This window comes from Rhineura floridana, chromosome 3 (assembly GCF_030035675.1).
Source record: "Rhineura floridana isolate rRhiFlo1 chromosome 3, rRhiFlo1.hap2, whole genome shotgun sequence".
Lineage (NCBI taxonomy): Eukaryota > Metazoa > Chordata > Lepidosauria > Squamata > Rhineuridae > Rhineura > Rhineura floridana.
This window is the reverse complement of record NC_084482.1, coordinates 183054588-183074897: the sequence shown is the minus strand read 5'-3', so window position 1 is coordinate 183074897 and position 20310 is coordinate 183054588. Positions and strand designations below refer to the sequence as shown.

At 41.0% G+C, this 20310-nt stretch overlaps 1 protein-coding gene across 13 annotated transcripts in view; it reads right to left on the bottom strand.

Moving 5' to 3' along the window:
- CADPS (calcium dependent secretion activator) overlaps positions 1–20310 on the bottom strand; it is a 562280-nt gene that overhangs the window by 75101 nt on the left and 466869 nt on the right. For 10 of the 13 annotated variants that reach the window (XM_061622066.1, XM_061622059.1, XM_061622063.1 and 7 more), the window contains 2 exons: positions 5010–5084; positions 3084–3167 (listed from right to left, as the gene is read on the bottom strand). In XM_061622066.1, coding sequence (XP_061478050.1) covers positions 3084–3167; positions 5010–5084 — 159 coding nt within the window. Of the gene's footprint in view, positions 1–3083; positions 3168–5009; positions 5085–6444; positions 6460–20310 lie in introns of all 13 variants that reach the window. The other 3 variants (XM_061622068.1, XM_061622061.1, XM_061622072.1) reach the window with 1 other exon arrangement.

Below are 20310 nucleotides of genomic sequence, written 5' to 3'. Positions count from 1 at the left end.
TCATTTTCCATGAAAGTGGACAATGTTTGATAAAAGAAGTTGGTAGAAGGCTGGTTGTTTTGATACTTTTTTTAAAAAAAATGTGATCTGTCAACAATGTTTCTTTGAAATAACTTGTGGGTATAGCAGAAGGAGGATCAAATGGACTACAATAACACTAGGGCTTCTTGTTATTCTGTACCAAAGATGATGATAGAGAATTATGCTAGTTGGCTGATGCTTCTTTTAGATATAGTGTTGTAAGCATATGGGATGCCCCCACAAAGCTTTTTATTCTTTGGTTTGATTTGGATGCTTAGTTTCTGGCTTGTTTAGCAAGCAGGTGCAAGCAACAAGAAGACCACATACTCCTTCTTCACTCTCTCATTTATTTATTTATTTTTATTACATTTATATACCGCCCAATAGCCGAAGCTCTCTGGGCGGTTTACAGCAACCATCCCCTCATCTCCCTCTTTTTTGGTGCTTACAACCTGGTTTAATTAGACCACAGTTGACTATTATGTTTGAAATGGGCAGCTATGGTTTAATGTTAGGCATACATACTAGGATCTTAAACTATTTAAACGGTAGTTTAAGATCCTAGTTAGCAAAAGGACATTTCTATCAAAAGTTTCTATCATTTTAATCCTCTAAAGGGAATCAAAGTGGCAATCACTGGCAAGCTTTCTTTGGAAGGAGCTATATTAGAAATGATATTGGTCCAGTTCACACATCATGATAATGATTTACTGTGAGTATGCCTCACTGGGCTGTTTTTCATCTCCTTGCGAGTGTTTGAAGGTGGCAAACCATAATCCCTGGCTTAGTGTTATGTCCAAAAAAGGAATTGTGAAACAACCAGTAAGAGTAGAACAAGCTTTGGCTACAGATAATGGTGTGTCCCTTAAATGCAACTCCCCTATGACAAAAGGTTACCACATTTGGGCTTTTTAGTTTAGAGAAAAGGCAAGTAAGAGGCAACATGATAGTTTATAAAATAAGGCATGGCATGGAGAAAATGGATACAGTTTTCTCTCTTCCTCATACCACTAGAACTTGTGGATATCCAATGAAACTGTATGCTGGAGATTCAGGACAGACAAAAGAAGGTACTTCTTCACACAGCACATAGTGTGATGGCCACCAGTTTGGATGGCTTTAAAAGAGGATTAGACAAATTCATGGAGGATATGGCTATCAATGGCTACTAACCCTGATGGATATGTTCTACCTCCATGGTCAGAAGCAGTATGCTTCTGAATGCCAGTTGCTGGAAATGGAAACTGTAGGAGGGGACAGTGCTGGTGCACTTAAATCCTGCTTGTGGGCTTCCCATAGGCATCTGGTTGGCCACTGTGAGAACAGGATCCTGGACTAGATGGGCCACGGGCCTGCTCCAGCAGACTCTTCTTATGTTCTTAATTTAGAGCCAGCTGGATGTAGCCATATTCTCCTGTGTAGTAAAGGTTAGGAGCTTATGAAGTGGTATGGTTTCCCTACATGTAGTTGGATAACTGGCTCAGTCAGTGGTAAGTAGAAAATGTGTTTCTTGGTTTGGATGTCACAGGAAACTGTTTCTAACAAAACCATTATATCTTCCTCAAAGCTGAGTGAATGACGGGAGGAATGAAGGGAAGGGGAGAGAAAGGAGTGTGTGAACACAACACTCATTTTTGGTCTGAAACTTGAAAGTCTAAACCAGGCCTGTCTCAGTCATATTACTGTTTTGAGCCCCACTGCAGTTAATTGTCCTGTTCCAGCAATTATTACAGGTATAGGGATTCTGATCTTTACCCATACCTCCTCCATACAACAAAACAGGAACATAGAAGCTGCCATAGGAAGTCAGACCATTGGTCCATCTAGCTTAGTACTGTCTACACTGACCGGCAGTGGCACTCCAGGGTTTTAGACAGGGGTCATTTCTAGCCCTACCTGGATATGCCAAGCATTGAACCTGGAACCTTCTGCATGTAAAGCAAATGCTCTACTATTGAGCTACAGTTGTTCCATGTGTGGGCTTCCCCATTATGTACATGCTCCTTTAGGTACATAGATCAGGTCTATGCACTCCAGTAAATGGAGTAATCTGAACACACAAGACATCACAACCCTGCTGAAGCATCCACTTGAGGTACAAAGTGCAGCCCCTTTAAATGATAAAATAGTTCATCTAGATAAAATAGCTTATTCAGAGAGGCGGGGCCTAAGATACACAACCCCCTGCAGAACTATTTCAGCCCTCAGTAGGTTCAAGACCACATGTGCAGCAACACTTCAGGTTATTGGCCCTCTGTGTGAGGTTCTTCTGGTTACAGTAATCTTGTCTGTGGCTCCCACATGGCTAATCTTGGGCTTCCACTATGCTCTGCTACTCACCTGCCTGCCTACTTGCCTGGCTGTCAACTCCTGCAGTTCATCTGCAGATGAGCATGTCCTTCCCAGTCTGACTCTCCTTTTTCTCGATAGCAGCTAAGTTGCAGATGACACATATGAGCAGTAGAGTTTTCTGCATTGCCTCTGATTTTGGATGGCATATTTCATAGCCAAATGTATGCATATCAGGCTTTTCAAAAACAAAACCTGTTTGCAGACTTCCAAAAAGCATCTGGCTGGCCACTGTGAGAAAATGACATGCTGGACTAGATTGGACTTTGGCTAGCAGGGCTTTTCTTGTGTTCTTAATTATACAGAAAATATCACAGTAGGAAAATAGACCAGGAACACTTTTCTTTCAGACTTTTATCGTGCCTCTAGTGTAGTATACATGGTTCCTCCTTTCATCCACATAACAACCCTGTGAGGTAGGTTAATATGAGAGATGATGATGGGCCCAAGGTCACCCAGTAAAGTTTGCAGCTGAGATAACTAAACGGAGACCAAAGTTTGAATCTATCACACCACACTGGCTTTTACTTGGAGAGTTGTGGAAAGATATACAGACTCCCTTATTATTTAGTACTTTTTAATGTGTTCATTACATTTAAGGAGTACCATCCTTCAGTCCATGAGATACCTCCTTTTTAATATGAAAATTAGATTAAAAAGCAGGATGCAAAAAGCAAGGGCAATTGGATGGTTGGATTAAGAAGCCAACTTACAGTAAATGACAGGAAAGAAGAAAACAATGTCCCTTCATCGTATCTGGATAGTTTGGCCAAGACTCCTTCCAGGATTGTGACAAACTAGAGAAAAAAGGAGATATTTCAGTTGCAAAACCCCTCACACTACCCTGATTGCAATCGAGCAAATCAGTATTAAATCCATTGCAGAGTAAACAGGAGTTTCCAAGTGTATCAACAATCTTCTACCAGCGTAAATTGCCTTCAGTGATATAAAACTTCATCAATATGATATAAAACTCTAATTAGCAGGGAGGAAGGTCATTGCAGAAGATTAAGAGAAATCAAGGTATGTGGGTATGATAACCTATCTGACTATTCTGGAGTAAAGAGATTATATTGTCTGTAACTGATCATTTCCTCTAAATTAGAACTATGTCTTGAAATACATAAAGAGAATAATGTACAGAACCTCCCCTTTTCTTTCTGGCATCACAAAGCTTTAATTAATTCAGCTATGGATAAATTAATCATTGACTACAAATGGTTTATAGCAGCCGGCATTGTTGGTCACTTTCTGAGACTATTATAATTTTATTTTATTTTATTTGTAACTAGAAAGCAGTGGCTTTCAAAGGACAAGCATATCAATGAAAATGTTTCATCCTTTCTTGTTTCCGCCTAAAATAATTTCATCTTGAAGTGTTTAGGAGGTTTCTAATTTGGTTTTCTGTTTTGGCAACAAAATTATGTTCAAGATGAAAACCCGTCTTTTGAGATCTCCCAACATTTTCAATATTTGTTGATCAAAAGCAAAATAAATAATAAAGCTAAACTCCTTTGTTACAAAAATATTAGTTGTGTGTTCATTAAAGCTCTTTCAGCTGCTCTCTGCCTACTATATTGGTCATTCTGTGTAGAGAAAGGCTGTTATGTTGGTGCTGTATGTTACAGAAGCTAATGAGAGCGCAACTCCCAAGCATAAGGTGCAAGAAATATGTTACTCCTCGAGAGTAATACCAAATGGAGAACAGTTGGTAGGTTCTTGATGGAGACCCAGAATGGCACGTGTTGGCCCATATGTTCTACAGGTCCTTATAATTATTTTGTGATCCTTATAGTGCTCCCCTGGTTTATCTAATTGAAATTAAAAGAAATGCAAGCAGGGTGCATTTATTTAATTTATTTAAAACATTTATACAAAGTGTTACAAGGATCACAGGCTGAAGTCTGTGTTGCAAGATGGTTTTTAGTCTGAAAACAGAAAACTAGAGATGAAATAGTACTATTGATAAATGGCTGCCATCTCCATACAATATGTCATATATATAAGAATGCTTCTGAGTGTATTTTATTTAATACCCTACCTTTCCTGACAGTTCAAGGTGGCTAACAACCACAATATTAACCACCCCCCAGTTAAACCAGAATTTAAACCATATAAGAAATCAGCACCCAGAGATAAGAAGTAAGTAGCCAAAGCAAATGGGCTTGGGCCAAGTGCTGGGATTTGATCTGGTCTGTCTGCTTTCTGCTCCAGTGAAACTGTGCATAATAGAAAGTTCAGTAGAGGACCTGGAAAGAGGGGGTGTGGATCCATAGGGGGATGTGGCCTCTGCCCAGGTAGCTCACAGTCCTGTGACTCTCCCTGGAACCTGGAACTGAAGGACTGCAACCAATAGGACTAGATAATGTGGTCAGGTTCAGGAAATAAGAGCTTTGTAGTCTTCATCTTGAGCTACAGGATGTAGGCTGAGTACCCTTGAATAATTTCATACAGATTGCAACCATGAAAAATTCAGTCTGTCAAGACTGAATGATGTACAATCTCTCCTGTGAGAAACAACAAACCACCCAAACTGCTTAATGTGTCACATTTTAATGGAAATGCTCTTTTAAAAAAGAAGAAAAGAAAAAAAGCAGTGATGTTAATAGTGAATCATTTCACCTGAAGCTGAAGGTTACCTTTGCTACTAGGAGCGTTATCATTTCTTTGACGGTTTCTTCAATTAGTTCATCTATTTTTGAATGATACTGGTGCTAAGGAGAAGGAAAAAGACGGAGGCAAAGTATTAGCATAAATCAATGGTAAAGTGCACTTCTGCCTTTTCTGTTGTTGTATTGACTATGATATTTTAATGTTGATTGACACATGCTCTGGTGTAGTGGGTAGTAATGAACTGACATTTACACAAGGCTTTAAAAAACCCCAACAACCTGAGAAGGCTCTGATAGGTTTTCATGAATTATGGTTGAATCCTTGCTTCAGTTCCATGCATGTAGCTGAGCTGACATTAATGAGAGTCAAATGCATGCAGCAGAGGACAAAATCTGGCATCTTTTTGCTATATGTAAATCATGTCAAAAGTGGGCAGCGGCAAGAGAGCACTTTACATCTGTTCTTTAGTTCTGATTGATCCAAAGTGCTGCAATTAAGACATTCACATTCTTTAGGAATGTTTCTGAAGTTTGGAAAAGACTCCTGAAACACAGCCCACACTGCAGAACAACACAGCAGCTGTCTCCTAAAACACAGCAAAGCTGCTGTCAGTCAGAGGGAACCTACAAACGAGCTGATTTTAGGCCAAAAGGCTACATTGGATATAAAAATTGGAGCCTTTATGGTCAAGTGTAAAAATGACTGAGACATGGGTGTTCTGACTCATGCAAATGATGGTGAGTGCTACACTAAGGCCCCTCAATTAATACCATGCTGGGGCATTGGGTCAGCGCTGACTCATAGAAAAGATTGACACCAACTGATCTTTCAGCATCACTTTCTACACAGGACCAGAGTTTCCCGCCACCCAAGGGCCCCCTCCGCCCACTTATTTGACCAAATCAAACCTTGCTGTCCTACAGAGCTCTGAGATGGTCACCAAAAGGGTGTGATTTCAGGCAAGGCACAAAAGTTTGCTAATTTTTAGCAAAACGTGCTCCTACTTTTTTAAAAAAACATTTTCATTATTAAACAAATACTATGGGGTATTCTCTTGTTTTGCCAAAGAACAGAAGAACAAATATTTAATATGTGATGAGGTTCTTTTCCACATTCCTTCTTTCCTACATTAAATAAAACATTGCAAGTGCTGATCTTAGTCACTGTATTTTTTTCCACTTGTTTGCGCTAATGTTATTTTAAAATGTTAACATCCAACGAACCAACAAAAAAACCCACACACATTAAAAGAGACAAATCCGCTATAAATACTAAATCATGCTTTGGGGAACAAGGAGTGTGAGGGGCAATTAGAAGTGTGAGATGCTGGTCCCTCAGCATTCACTAGAGCTCCTTGCTAGTTTGAACTGCTCAGTGTTTTTCTTTCTTTCATTCAATGGTACAATCACACAGTACAACAGGAACTTGGAAGAAAAGAAAAAAAATGTAGGACACACTTACCCACTCTTTAGCAAACTTTCAGATGATTGGGAACAGAAATAAAGAGGAAGGTGCAGAAGACAGGAAAAAGAACATATGAAGGTAAACAATAAATAAAAACAAAATCTTCAAAAAAAATGGGACCATCTAAATGGGGGCCATGAAAAAGCAGCATCATGCACAGAAACAATAAGCAACAGGAAATGAAATTATGAATATAATCCCTTTTCACTGAAATACCTGAGATTACTACCACAGAGAATCACACAGAAATTCAAAAAAAGTTTTGAAAAGTGATTGTTGCACAGAACAGAACACATACACAGAACATCTCTAGTGAGACAGAGAAATATCATCTTTGTTGCAATTGGGGGAGAAAAAGGAATAATAATATATGTACAGGTCAGATGACCAAAACTTAGTACCCCCTTGCTCACTGAATCATTAGGCATCTAATACTTGTGAAGACACTATACTCTCAGAATTAACATGTGAGTTTTGTTCACCACCTTTGTATGCCAGAAGAGAATTTGTCAGAAGTGACTATAGTTTTCATTAAAATTTGTATTCAGCATTTTAGAGTAACCATCATAATGTAAAGTTAACAACTAAAACCATGCCTAGTCATGTTTCCCCCCCCACTCAGTAGTGGAATCTAGTTGGTTAACGACCCATTCTCAGATCTGCAAAGTCAGTCAATTTATTTGGGATGTAGGTGAATGGAAAATAACCTTAAACTTCCAACAGAATGTAGAGCATCTGTTCTATTTTTCTTCCATTAGCTACACCTTCAGGTTGAGCTGGACTAGCTATTAGGGATAAAAAGTGTGTGTGCAGACACATGTGCGTGCCTGTAATGTGGCAGCTTCTCTACAGAGGACCCCTTAGGCTGGATCTACACATGTAGCAGAATCAGGTGGCAGAATTCTGACTCCTGGGAGTATGCTCCAGCTTTGGAAAGGAACCAGAGCACATGCTTTGCATGCAGAAGATCCCTGGTTCAATCTTTCATATCTCCAGTTAAAATAGAATCAGGTAACAGATGATGGGGAAGGCCTCTGCCTGAATTCCTGGTCAGTCAGTCAGATAGTGTGGGGCTAGACTGACGAATAGTCTGACTAGTATAAGGCTACATTATGTTGTTTAGCTGACACGTGCTAATAGTCAAATAAGGGAAATTTTAGAGTATATCTTTTACCCACAGTGTAAAGTGGCACAGTTCATTCTATCACTGCATTCTGCTACATGTATACATTCAGACTAAGCTTCAGGAGGAAGTTTTATATGTGCATGTGTGTGTATGTGCGTGGACCACTTGGAAAGAACAATTCAGCATTTGAGTGTGAGCGTGTGCCTGTGTCTGAATGCACTGGACATAGAAATGCTGCAGAGGAGAGGATGGAATCAGACTGGGTGCTTGCAACTTGCAGTGAGGATAGGTCCGCAGGAAAAATCAGCAAGAGATGCTAAGAAAAGCAGCAACATTTCAAAATCTCATCTAGCGCTTGCCTCTCCCTCCTTTCTTCAGGTAAAGGCTAAAGATGTAGACCTCAGTGATTTCCCCCACCTGCTGTAAAATATACCTGCTATTGGCTCATATAGACGACAGCATAGGCAGCTCTGTATTTGCACAGGAGAGTGGGTATTTGGGGAAAGGCAATGCAGGTAACTGAGGTAAGGAAGCAGAAGCCAATGGCAATCTCCTCTAGTTTGCCGTTGGGGGCAATGTTACCAGGCTACCTAATAAGGCACCCTTTCCCTAAGGGATTAGGTGCCTGTACACATCCTGCTTTGCTTCCTCCTCCTCATCTGCTAAAGAACGTGCAGAATCCCCCTTTTCTCCAGCAGCCACAGCCACTTTCGCAGATATTTACTCTGGATGGTGGGATGCAGCCAGCACTGCTGAGGAGTAGCATGCTACATCATGAAGAATGTGCTTAACAGAACAACTCCCTGGACACGAGAAATAACAACAGACATGTCCTAGAGAATGTAACCCTTTAACATATGTACCCGTGCTACCCACTAAGCACAAGACAGACAAAGCTTGCAAAGGCACACCATGCACACCAGTGGAACTATGTTGGCTGGGCCTCATTTTGAAAAGCACTCCAGGATGCACAGTGCAGTACATGCCCAAACCTGGCATGCTCTGGCTCTGATGCATGCATGGAAATGGGACCTTTAAAACCACATTAGGCTGAGCGGAAGTACACCAAAGATAGTGAACGTGCAAGCAGGACACGTCCAAAAGTGCATCCATGCGTTTGAAAATGTGGCCCATGGGATATGGTGGCAATGCATGGAATTTAAAATAAAAGAATCTCTTGACTGATTTTTTAAAAATCTGGGCTTTGCACATAAGTCCAAAAGACATGCTTAATTTGCCACATTATCATATTGTTTTAATCAAGGACTTTTCCTTGTTGGAGGTGAGGGCGGGTGACATTTCTCTTGCTAAGTGTTCATTTTCATTGGATAAATTATGGAATTTAACTAAAAGGATGGCTAGGTGTGTGCAAAATAATACAGTGTGAAATGTATTGACAAATATATTTTCAATTAAAATCTTCTTTACAACACAAATGAGAAGAGCAGCAGCAGCACTAGAATGCAGCCAGAAAGATTGCAGACTTGCTGTCTGTTTCTCAGACTGCTTCACCATTGCAAGCTTTATTGACATGAAAAATAAACAGCTGGTGGAACCGTTGGGAGGACTGCATCTTTAGAGGCAGAGAGGACCCTTCACCTACAGGAAGCAGTCACTAACGTTACTGATTCAAAGAAGCACTATATTGTTCCCCAAACCTGGTCCTTATCCTGAAATCACAGGGCTAAATAGAGGACATGGGCCAAATAATCCATATTCACTGAATCATAAAGGTGGAAGGTATAATTCCAAAGATAATTTAGTCCAACCCCAGATGATGCAGGAAAACCAGGAACACAGTATTCCTGATAGATGACCATATAGTCTCTGCTTAACAAAAGAGAGTCCATGAGCTTTCATGACAGTCTGTTCCAGTTTTGAACAGTTCGTACACTGTTAGGAAGCTCTTCCTATTTATTTACTTTCTTACATTTATATCCTGCTGTTCTTCCCTCACAGAACTCAAGGCAGTGCACATCTGGTTCCCAGGTAGTTACCCATCCAGGCAACCGACCAGACTCACACCTCCTTAGCTTCAGCAAGGTGGTAGCCTCATGTGCCTTTATACCATATCCTCTCACTAACGTTTAGCTGAAATTCCCCTTCTTGTAATTTTCACCTGTTGGATTAGACCCTAAACTAAGTCTTACTTCATATCTGCCCTTGTTGTGGGCCAATGGTCAGGGGCCCCCTCTCCCAAAAAGGATTGTATCCAGTGTTAGTCCTATTGAGAGCAGACTCACTGAAATTAATGAACATGACTAACTTAAACCCATTAATTTCATTAGATCTGCTCTGAGAAGAAAGAGCATTGGATACAATCCATAAAAAAGGTCAGAGGAGCAGAGCAAAATTTACATCAACATTATGCCTTTGGGAGTGTTTTTAGCTATTCATTTTCTGCTGATAGCTGTGATGAAGGGCATCTTGTTTTCTAATTATGAAACTTCTCTTTGTGGATGTAGGCTGATGTATGGGGAGGATGTTGGTCAACATGTGAAAGATTCTCCTTCTGATAGACATTAGAATGATGGACACCCTGCAGATGTCTGTCAGGATCTGTTTGCACAGATTTTCTATGGCCCTTTTTAATTTGTTGAAGGCAGGTCCCTGCTTGTAACCAAGAGCATCCTCTGACTTATTTGTCATTAGCAAAAGCTGCCATATTATTTTGCATGCTACAGTTCAGCCATCCTCTTGCAGAACTGCAATTCCCACTTATAATGAATGCAGGGCCAGCACCAGGCATGACTGGGCCCTTGGGTACCAGAACGCCCTGAGCCCCCATTGTTATGCTCCCCAACACCCCCTCCTGATGTAGGCAGTGTGGGCTTCAATAGGCCATCCCTCCTCACCTGCCACCCGTGTTGCCACGTCATAATGTAATTGTGCTAGTGCGCTGTGTGCGCACACCTGCCACCACCCAAGATGGCGGCAGGGGCGTCAATGCCTTAGGGACATCCCCACTGCCATTTTGGGTGATGGTAGGCATGCATGTGCGGCATGCTAGCATGCTGACACAGTGATGTAGGAGGTAGGTGGGGCAGGTGGGCTTATTTAAACCTGTGCTGCCTGCTCGGGATGTTTTCTGGGAAGATGGAGCTCCCGCTCCACAATCCATGGCAGTGTCAGGTCCCTGGCCCACGCAACCCAATGCTGCTGTAGATTGTGGAGCAGGAGTTCCACCCTCCCAGCCTAAGGAGGGATCCCTCAGGGGCCCTTCTGAGCCTCAGGGGTCCTCGGACAGTGCCCGACCTGGCCACCCGCTAGTGATGAGCCTGAATGAATGTGCCAGTGAATCTGTTTGTTGGGTAAGGGTAGGGCACTGCCATAAGCAAAGAAGGAAGTTGACAAACAGGGCAGACGTGTACCAGCCATCCTAGGGTGGATATGCCAGGTTATTCTTCTTGTAAGTGTTGCCAATAGATCCATGGTGCTTAATTCAGAGTGGAGAAGATGGTACTAACATGAGAACACGCCTTATGCCAAAGTATAAAGTAGGCTGAAGTAGACATGATTTTAAGCATGTGATTTGCCTTTGCATGCTTGATTTTTGTTTATTGAATAGCAGCTAGAGGGTAGGTGATCTAGATCAGGATTGTGGTAGTGGCAAAGGTTTAAATCCACCCATCACACCATAATCTTGATTCCCTTGTCCACGCTATTTAGCAAACAAAAACCAAACATACAGTAGCCAGACAAATTTGGGGGCTCTTGGCGGGGTACACATATCTTTTGGCATTACACTGGGATATATGGGGAGAAGCTAAGATGGCCAACGAGGCAAGTAACCTTTCTTTTCTCTCCCTACGCAGCATTTTTTAATCTCTTATTTTAAGCTGTTTCAAATGTTTTATTTTACAACCCGACAAAGCCATTAAGCTCTATATCTCAACTGCGAGACTTCTGAAGATAAGACGTTATTAAGTTTCAAGCGGGAGTGAAGTTTCTTACAGCGTCTAATGATTAAACAGCAAGCAAACAAGCAAGTAAGCTTGTAAGAAACCTTTTAATTGCTGGCAGAAGAAAGAACAGTTTTTAACTTACTTAACCTAATTACTGCTCACTGTAACTGGGATATTGAAAATGGTCTATACGAGAAAAAGATATAAAGACCTTGGCTTGCTGCCAGAAACAGAGCTGGCCCCTTTAAACCGTCGACAAGCCCAAATTACTCAATTTTTTCCTCCGAAATATGACCCAACAGAAGCACCCTCACCTGCGGTCTCACATTCCCCAATACAAATATCCCAGGCCCTCGACTGGTCTTTAAATTATAAAAACCTTAATTACAGTCTCAATGATGCCCTAGACACCTCTGCTCCCTTAAATTTAGCAAGGGAAATTGAGGCTTCTGAAACTGGCTTCCTTCGTCAAAAGGACTTTAAGAGTGAGGCTCTACCTGATAATTCCCCTGGAAGATCATATTCATCAAAATCGAACATCGTATTAGATTCGACTCCCACTTCAGTCAACCCCTCACTAATAGGGTGGTCTCTCCTGATTTTGAAAGAATTGGATTTAATTAAAACCTTCATTTCGGAGTGTAATAATCTCCTCACCACCCTAGTTGAGGGTGTGGGATATCTCAGTGACGAACCATCTACTCCTATTAAAGATAAAAAGCCAAAAGGCAAAAAAGTGGTTAAATCAGTCTCCAAAAGAGGGAACAAAAAACAGGCCAGCAAACAAGCGAAAAAATAAAAAAATATAAAAAACCCAAGACCCTGCAAATTAAAAAAAATGGATTTTAAACCATTATTTAGATTGCTTGAATCTTCGAAGGAGGTAAAAACGGTAACCCTGCCTCCGAGCCTTCACCCAAAGCCAGATAAAGAAATTAAAATTCCCTCAGCATCATCTGGAATAGTCCCTGTCAAAACCACGGAAGACAATAAAAAGTCTCCCCCCCCCACGATTCGAACATCTATACAGAATCCTATCCAACTTTCTACAAGTCAAATAGATGGTCCTTTAATTGGCGAGGAGGAGACGAAATGTCCGGTCGGAGCTTATTGGAACTTAGTACTGAGTACAAACATGGTGGTAATAATAAACCACCCGAAATTTAATGACCACCATAATTATCCAGCAAAGAAAAGATTCTTAAAGCAATTTCTAGATTCTTGGCTTCCGACTCACTCACGTGTAGATCTCATCAAAAGAATTGAAATTCTTCCACTTCAGCAAGGATTCTCAAGGACTGTGGTCTCTTTCTCAAATTCGTCCTCAGTAAGGAATATTCTTGAAAATAGACTGACCTTCGAGGAGATTGGAGTATCATTTACAAGACTCTTTACCAATAAGGCCCCTCCATATCCGCTGGCCCCCTCGAAGTTATGTCCCTTAAGCAAGCCCAAACCTCTTCTGGATTTCAAACCTACAAACATACAGAGGTCGGTGCCCAGGAATATAGATAAGTCGACTCGGGAGACTCTACCATCTTTGGAGCCAGCATCCTCTGAAACCCAGCAGGATAAATATTTCTTACCAGAGGAGCTACAGTTAATTAAATCTTTTGAGGACCTTCCACCTTCTGAACAAACAGAGATTCTAACAAGAATGGACAAGCTTGCATCCTTTTTAAAAAATCAACAAAGAGACAAGGATATACACCCTCAGTTGGAAGAAGTAACATCACTTAAGTCATCAAATCGCACTGAAAGGTCAAATCCAAATAGTCTTCAGCAGCATCTAGAGAGGCCTCTGCATCCATTAGATCTTACATGGCTCCAAAGACACTATCTAGACCCGGATGAACTAGGAACACCACCAAAGTCTATTCCTATCTCACATAATGTAAGATCCCCACAAGGCCCCTTTTTATCAAACGTCTGTACATTAATACCGGAGTTAATAGAAGTCCTTGAATCAAGTGATTTAGTGAACTGACAGATTCAATCAAATATACTCCCCCAGGATGTCATCCCTGCTTTTTCTGCTCAAAGCCCTGATCCCCAAGATGAGACTTCCCTTATAGCTGCCTTCAAGAAGCCCCTCAAACCTGCATCTTCTAATCTATCCTTCCTTTTGTGGAATATTGCAGGCTGGTACAACAAAGTGGGTGACCCTGATTTTCTACATTTTATACAATCATTTGATATTTTAACTTTTCAAGAAACTTGGATTCGAGACTCTAACATCCCAGTGCTGCAAGGCTTCAAAAGTTGGACTAAGCCTGCAACAAGGAATGCTCCAAGGGGCCGAGGAAGTGGGGGTTTAGTAACATTTATAGCGACTTCTTTGGATGTGATGGTTACTTCCCCTTCTGAACCCTCCCCAGAATTTTGTCTAGCCCTAATAGTTACATTTTCCTCATGTTTTTCCATTATATGTTTAAATGTTTATTTTCCCCCTGCTCCTCCCCAAACTGCCGCAGAACGTTGGAATAACTTTGAAATATACTTGGAAAATCTTTTAATTAATTATCCGTCACACTTGCTATTAATCAGTGGGGATTTTAATGCAAGATTGGGCCAGAGTTACCCGCTTTTAGGTGCCTTAGCTGGCATCTCTCTTGATGACCATTCAGTTCTCCCACGATTATCTAGGGACAAATCCATAAACCAAAATGGAAAAGCACTATTTAAATTACTGCTTAAACAGCACTTAATTTGCTTCAATGGGACATATCTTGATTCGTCCCATGGAAGCTTCACCTTCACCTCAGCCAGAGGCGCCAGCGTTGTCGATTATTTCTTAGGATCTCCTTCTTTGGTGCCTTTTATTAATGACTTGACAGTCTTAAGTCGAGTAGATAGCGGCCACCTCCCAATTCGTCTATGCCTATTGCTTCCTGTTTTCTCACATAGGCCAGAAACTTTTAATCCTATTTTAGACACCCTTCATGGGCCTCGACCACTTAAATGGACAGTAGATACCGAAATGTCAGTAAATCAATTCCTCCAATCAGAATCACTCTTAATTCTCCGTCAACAGGCTATCCTCTTTCCGGAGGATATCCTGACAATTTATGAACATTCAGTTATGACCATTAAACACCTGGTGTCTACTTCTATTCCCCCTAAATCCTCAAGGGGTCTGAACTTGTGGTTCGATGGGGAATGCCGTGTCAAGAAAAGAGAGCTGACAGCCCAAATTAAAATCATGCGTCGTTATACATCAGACGATGTTATTCATCGTGTATTATTACTAAAGAGGGCCTATAAAGGCCTCCTCAAAAAGAAAAAACAACTTTTTTTTGTAAACAACGGGAGGGACTTAGGCCTAGCTTTGCAACACAAGAAAGATCAGCAATTTTGGAAATTGGTACAGGGAGGATTCACCCAGAGCGACTTGGTACCCATTCCTCCAATCCTTCCCGATACCTGGGTGACACACTTTAGCACCCTTTTTGCTCCAGCATCACTGACTCAGTCCCGCCCACTGGCTATGAGCCCGGATTTGCCTTTATGGCCTCCAGTCACCGGTGCTGAGATAAGGGATCTGATTCTAACACTCCACTCAAATAAAGCCCCTGGGGAAGATATGCTGCCGCCTGAGATGTTTCTTGCAGAATACTTGGTGGACCCCACTCCTAGCAAAATTTATTCACCCATATTAATAACACAGGAGACTTTCCCCGGGGCTGGTGTACTAGTATTATAGTACCAATTTATAAAAAGGGGGATCCAGCAGACCCCAGAAATTATAGACCCATTAGTCTCCTTGATGTCACAGCAAAATTATATGGGCGTTTCCTCCTGAACAAACTGACAGAATGGGACTCTAAGTTCTCGATCATCTACCAGGAACAGGCGGGATTCCGAAAAAACAGGAGCACGATAGACCAAGTCTATATATTACAGCACTTAATATCTAAAGCCCAAAAAGGAAAATATTCATCCCTTTACATAGCGTTTATAGACTTCGCTGCGGCATTTGACTCGGTAGACAGGGAGATTCTGTGGCACAAATTTGAGCAAACTAATATAGACAAAAGATTGGCTTGGCTAATTAGGTCCCTTCATTATTCTAATTGTCTAAAAGTACATCTAGGCAGAAATGGAGCGCTATCACGTGAAATTCCATCCCTGAGAGGGGTGAAACAGGGATGCATCTTGGCACCTTTTCTTTTTAATTTTTTTATCAATGACATAATCCCTACCCTATCTTCACTTAAGTTTTTCCCTCCATCAATTGGCAATAAAAAAATATCCGTGTTATTATACGCCGATGATTTGGCCCTTTTTTCTTTAAATAAGATTGGTTTAAATAGAATGTTAGCTCGCCTGGAGGACTACTGTCAGATCAATAATCTTCTGATAAACCATTCAAAATCTAAAATCATGATCTGTGGAAAGAGCAGGAAGATCAAAAGTACATGGACTTTAAATGGTATCCCCCTAGAGAAGGTCCAGTCATTTAAATATCTCGGCATAATTTTGAACAATAACCTTTCCTGGAAACCCCAGGCAGAGGATATCAAATTAGCAAATGCCAGATTATCAGGACAATTAAAAAGGTTTTTTTATACTCGTGGCGGCCAGTTAATTCCCCCGATGATAAAAATCTTTATTGCTAAAGCTTTACCCAAATTATTATATGGGGCAGAAATCTGGGGCTATGCCCTTAAGCCAACCTTAGAACTCCTTCAAAATTTATTTTTAAAACAAATTTTGGGCCTCCCCCGAGGAACGCCTTCTGCCCATGTAAGGGCTGAAATAGGGCTTTACCCATTGTCAGCAAAAATGGATTGGGCGGCATTGAGGTTTTGGAGAAAAATTATACATCTTGATGAATCTTCAATCGTTAGATCATGCTGGCAAGAACAAATACAATCTGGAGGATGGGCCCAAACTACATTAACACTAATCAATTCTTATAACCTTTCTCCCAGTAATTTTCTATCACTTTCCCCAAAGGATTTGAGCAATTGGATTTTTAATTTTCACGAGGTACAAGATAGGCTTTACATAGCAACATCTCCTTTTTCGAGATGGTTCCCTTCCTTTAAACCAAATCATGTAATCGCTTCCTATTTTACCACCCTCACTAACCCGAAGATACGGAAAGTGTTCACTGAAATCAGATTTCAAACTATGAAAACAGCTCTACTAGAGGGCAGATATAATGGAGTACCGAGAACTGAACGCTATTGCATTTGTGGAAACAAGGAGATTGAGGATCTTGGCCATTATATTTTAAAATGTTCTTTATATAATGTCCCCAGACAAAAATTCTTATCTCCCTTTATTAACCCTCGAGTTGATCTTCCTCCTGATACTATAATAGCAGACTTGTTGGCAGATAATTATAGTACAGTTACCATGGCGGTAGCCAACTTTGCTCTCGTGGCTAAACATATTAGAGCTCTTCATGGTAAGACCCATCAGCAATGAACCTTACACTGTTTTACAGTCTAGGCTTGTTAATATAATTGTTTACCATATTATATTGTCTATTTTTATTATTTTATTCTATTTTCTGGAAATTTGATGTGCTATGGCCCATGGCTGAATGCAAATAAATTGTTGTTGTTGGTGGTGGTGTACACTGGGATATCTATGGGAGCAGTCAATAATCTTGTTTAAAAGAAAATAGTTTTAAAAGTTTTAAAATTTGAAAAAAATTGAAAAAAATTGAGGGGACCTTGTGGTGTAGTGGTTAAGGTGTTGGACTACGACCTGGGAGACCAGGATTCAAATCCCCACACAGCCATGAAGCTCACTGGGTGACCTTGGGCCAGTCACTGCCTCTCAGCCTCAGAGGAAGGCAATGGTAAGCCATCTCTGAATACCGCTTACCATGAAAACCCTATTCATAGGGTCGCCATAAGTCGGAATCAACTTAAAGGCAGTCCATTTCCATTTTTGAGGACCACAAAAATGTTTTGGCATCATGGAGTCACAGCAGGGATCCCATAGGAACAGTCAAAAGTTTTAATATTGTTAAAAAATATATATTTTTAAAAAGTGACACTTCGTGTATGGGGTGGGAGTTTAGGGGGACACAAAAAGCTCTTGGAGGGCTGCATGAAGCCCACAGGCCATGGGTTCACCATCCCTATAATAAACCATGGCTTCACTTGCTGGTGCCCCTCCCTCTTGTGGTCCCACCTGCATAGCAACACAAACTTCTTGGGCAGAGAAAGGCATGGATTTGGTGTTACAGTCACGCCAACTCATTGAATCATTGTGGAAAACTAGCCCAGAAAGCCTTATTGCACCAGTGTTCTCCAAAATGGTTTGAAGGACTGGACTGCTAACTCATTTAAAGTACTGGGAAACTTTGGCCTACTTTACAAATAGATTAATTCAGCCCATCTATGTTGGCTTTATTAAGCTCCTTCCATCTGACATTGGGTGTATATGCGAGAGGCATGTTTCATCATGGAGTCACTAACAGACTGTGTATATGCTACATATCTATTAGTGACTAGCTGACCTTGGAGAAGAAAAACATATCAGACCAACCAAGAAATATTTGATACACAAGTTATGCCTGTCAATACATTAAAAATTCAGAGAAAAGATAAATATTTAAGGTGGTAAATTATGTCTGCCAAATGTCTGAACAGCTGCCTTTGAATATAAGGACACAAGGAGAATATGCATGTTATGTGCTCAGCAGAATGCACTCCCTAAAATGTCTCAGATTATTTTTTATCTATTCATATAAAAAAACCAGAGAAATAATGCCAACATTTGGGGGCTCAGTATGATTCAAAGGACAGACCTTACACAGGTGTCTTTTTTCTCCACATGAAGGAATTGTGGATATTGAGCATGCGTCAGGATGGGTTGCTTATTAGCACAAATTCTGGTGGTTATCCTGGACTTTCTAGGGCAATTATCCCATCAGCTTTCTAACCATAAAAAGTCTAGTAAGAAAAGTGACTGAAAATTACCCTAGAAAGGGTTGGGATAACAACCACTAGCTTGCAATGTCCTATAACCTCCACATGAACATATCAGGATGAATTCTCAATAAGCATATTTATGGCAGTCTTGTACTCTGTATGCTCAATAAGACCTGGTCTGGAAACTCACTAAGTCACAGTTCAAATGGAGTTGTTCCTTGGAGAAGTATTTTGCCAGTTCATTAGTCATTTGACTTCATCTTCCAGTTCCATTGCAGGGGAGTGGGAGGTGCTGCAAACTCACTGTTCCCATATATGGAATTGGATGAGATCAGTCTCATGATGAATTAAAAGGACAGATGTTTATCAATTGTGAAGGATGTGGGGAAGGATGTTTATCAATTGTGAAGGATGTGGGGAGAAACAGTGAGGGAGAAATTGTGAAGGATGTGGGGGAACAGTGAACACACTGAGGAATTCTCTTGAAAAGGAAGGGCAAGATCATGTCCCCTCTTCCACACTGTTGGCTTCCTGGTAGGGGTTTCACTGCCACTTACTGGTAGAGAGAGGGGACTCGGCAAGGTAGCAAGGAGATCAATATGGTGCAGGCACACTGACAGTCAATCTAGTGCTCCTACTGGTGTACCCACACCATGCCAATGTCCCCATGACCTCACCCTTCTTCCCCTCGGTAAGCAGCAGTGATATACTTGCCCGGAAGCATTGTGGTTCTATTGTGGCCTTCGGAACAGCTTTCGTTCAACAACCAGGAGCTCAGATGGCCTGGGGAATGGTAAAGCATCCCAGCAGTACACCCTTCAACAGATGTGGCTGGTATGAGGCTGAAGTGCAACTATTGTGAATACTGTCACCACTTTGGAACCAGGTTGGGGGTTGGCCACATAGAGGATTGAGTCAAATACACACCTACTCTATTTGAGAAAAGAGAAGGATAAACTGGTTAATTTAGTGCAATTGGCATGAATATCCCTTGCCATACTGCAATCCTTACTAGTCTATCACTTTAAATTTTAGTAGTTATACATCTTTTGAGAGAAACAGAAGAAAAGCAATGAGAAATGAGGTGGCATGAACAACTGGGATGAGGTAAGAATTCATTAAAATGAATAAAAGAGAAAACAAAAGAGTTGGAAAAAGGAAGGGTGTATGCAATCCTGCAGTCCTAAACAGTAACTTATGCACAGATAATTCACATCTGATTTGCATTAGTTCAGCTATTTGTTAAAAACATTATACCAGAGCAACTGCTACTTCACACAACAGCAATGTGATCTCTGTACCACAGTACCAATCTCGTAGAGACACAAGAGATTGCCTAAGACATAATAAAGGCTGATTCTTTGTGCAACTGAATTGCTGCTTGTTATCAACCATGATGGATCATGGATTTGCGAGAAGAATGTGAGTGAGAACTCAAGGAAAATGGGGGTTGGACAGAGGGAACTGAGGCTGGCAAGCACCTTTTGCCTAAGTTATACCTGATGGGAAATGAAACTGATACATCTGAGAAATGGCAGAATCAAATTTCTCACCACATGTAAAGGTAGTTAGCAGGGCAATCCTATGAATATCTACTCAGAAGTAAGTCTTGTTTAGTTTAGACTTACTCTCAGGTAAGTATGTATAGGATTGCAGACTGCGCTTACTCCAAGCCATGGGATGTGGATACGGCCTGGCATTTTTTGCAACAAATACTGTTAATTGTTATTGGCAATTATTATGAGATGTGCTGGTGAGTTGTATTTGTGAAGGGATTCTGAGCTTAAACAAGCAACACTTAATGCTAGGTTCTGGCTCTTTAGAAATTGGGCCACTAGAAAAGTTTAGAAGGGTCACTTGCAACAGCTAGGTAGACTAGAAAAACTGTATGTCTGACGATGGAGATTGTCCCTGGAAAAGTTTAGAAGAGGCCAAT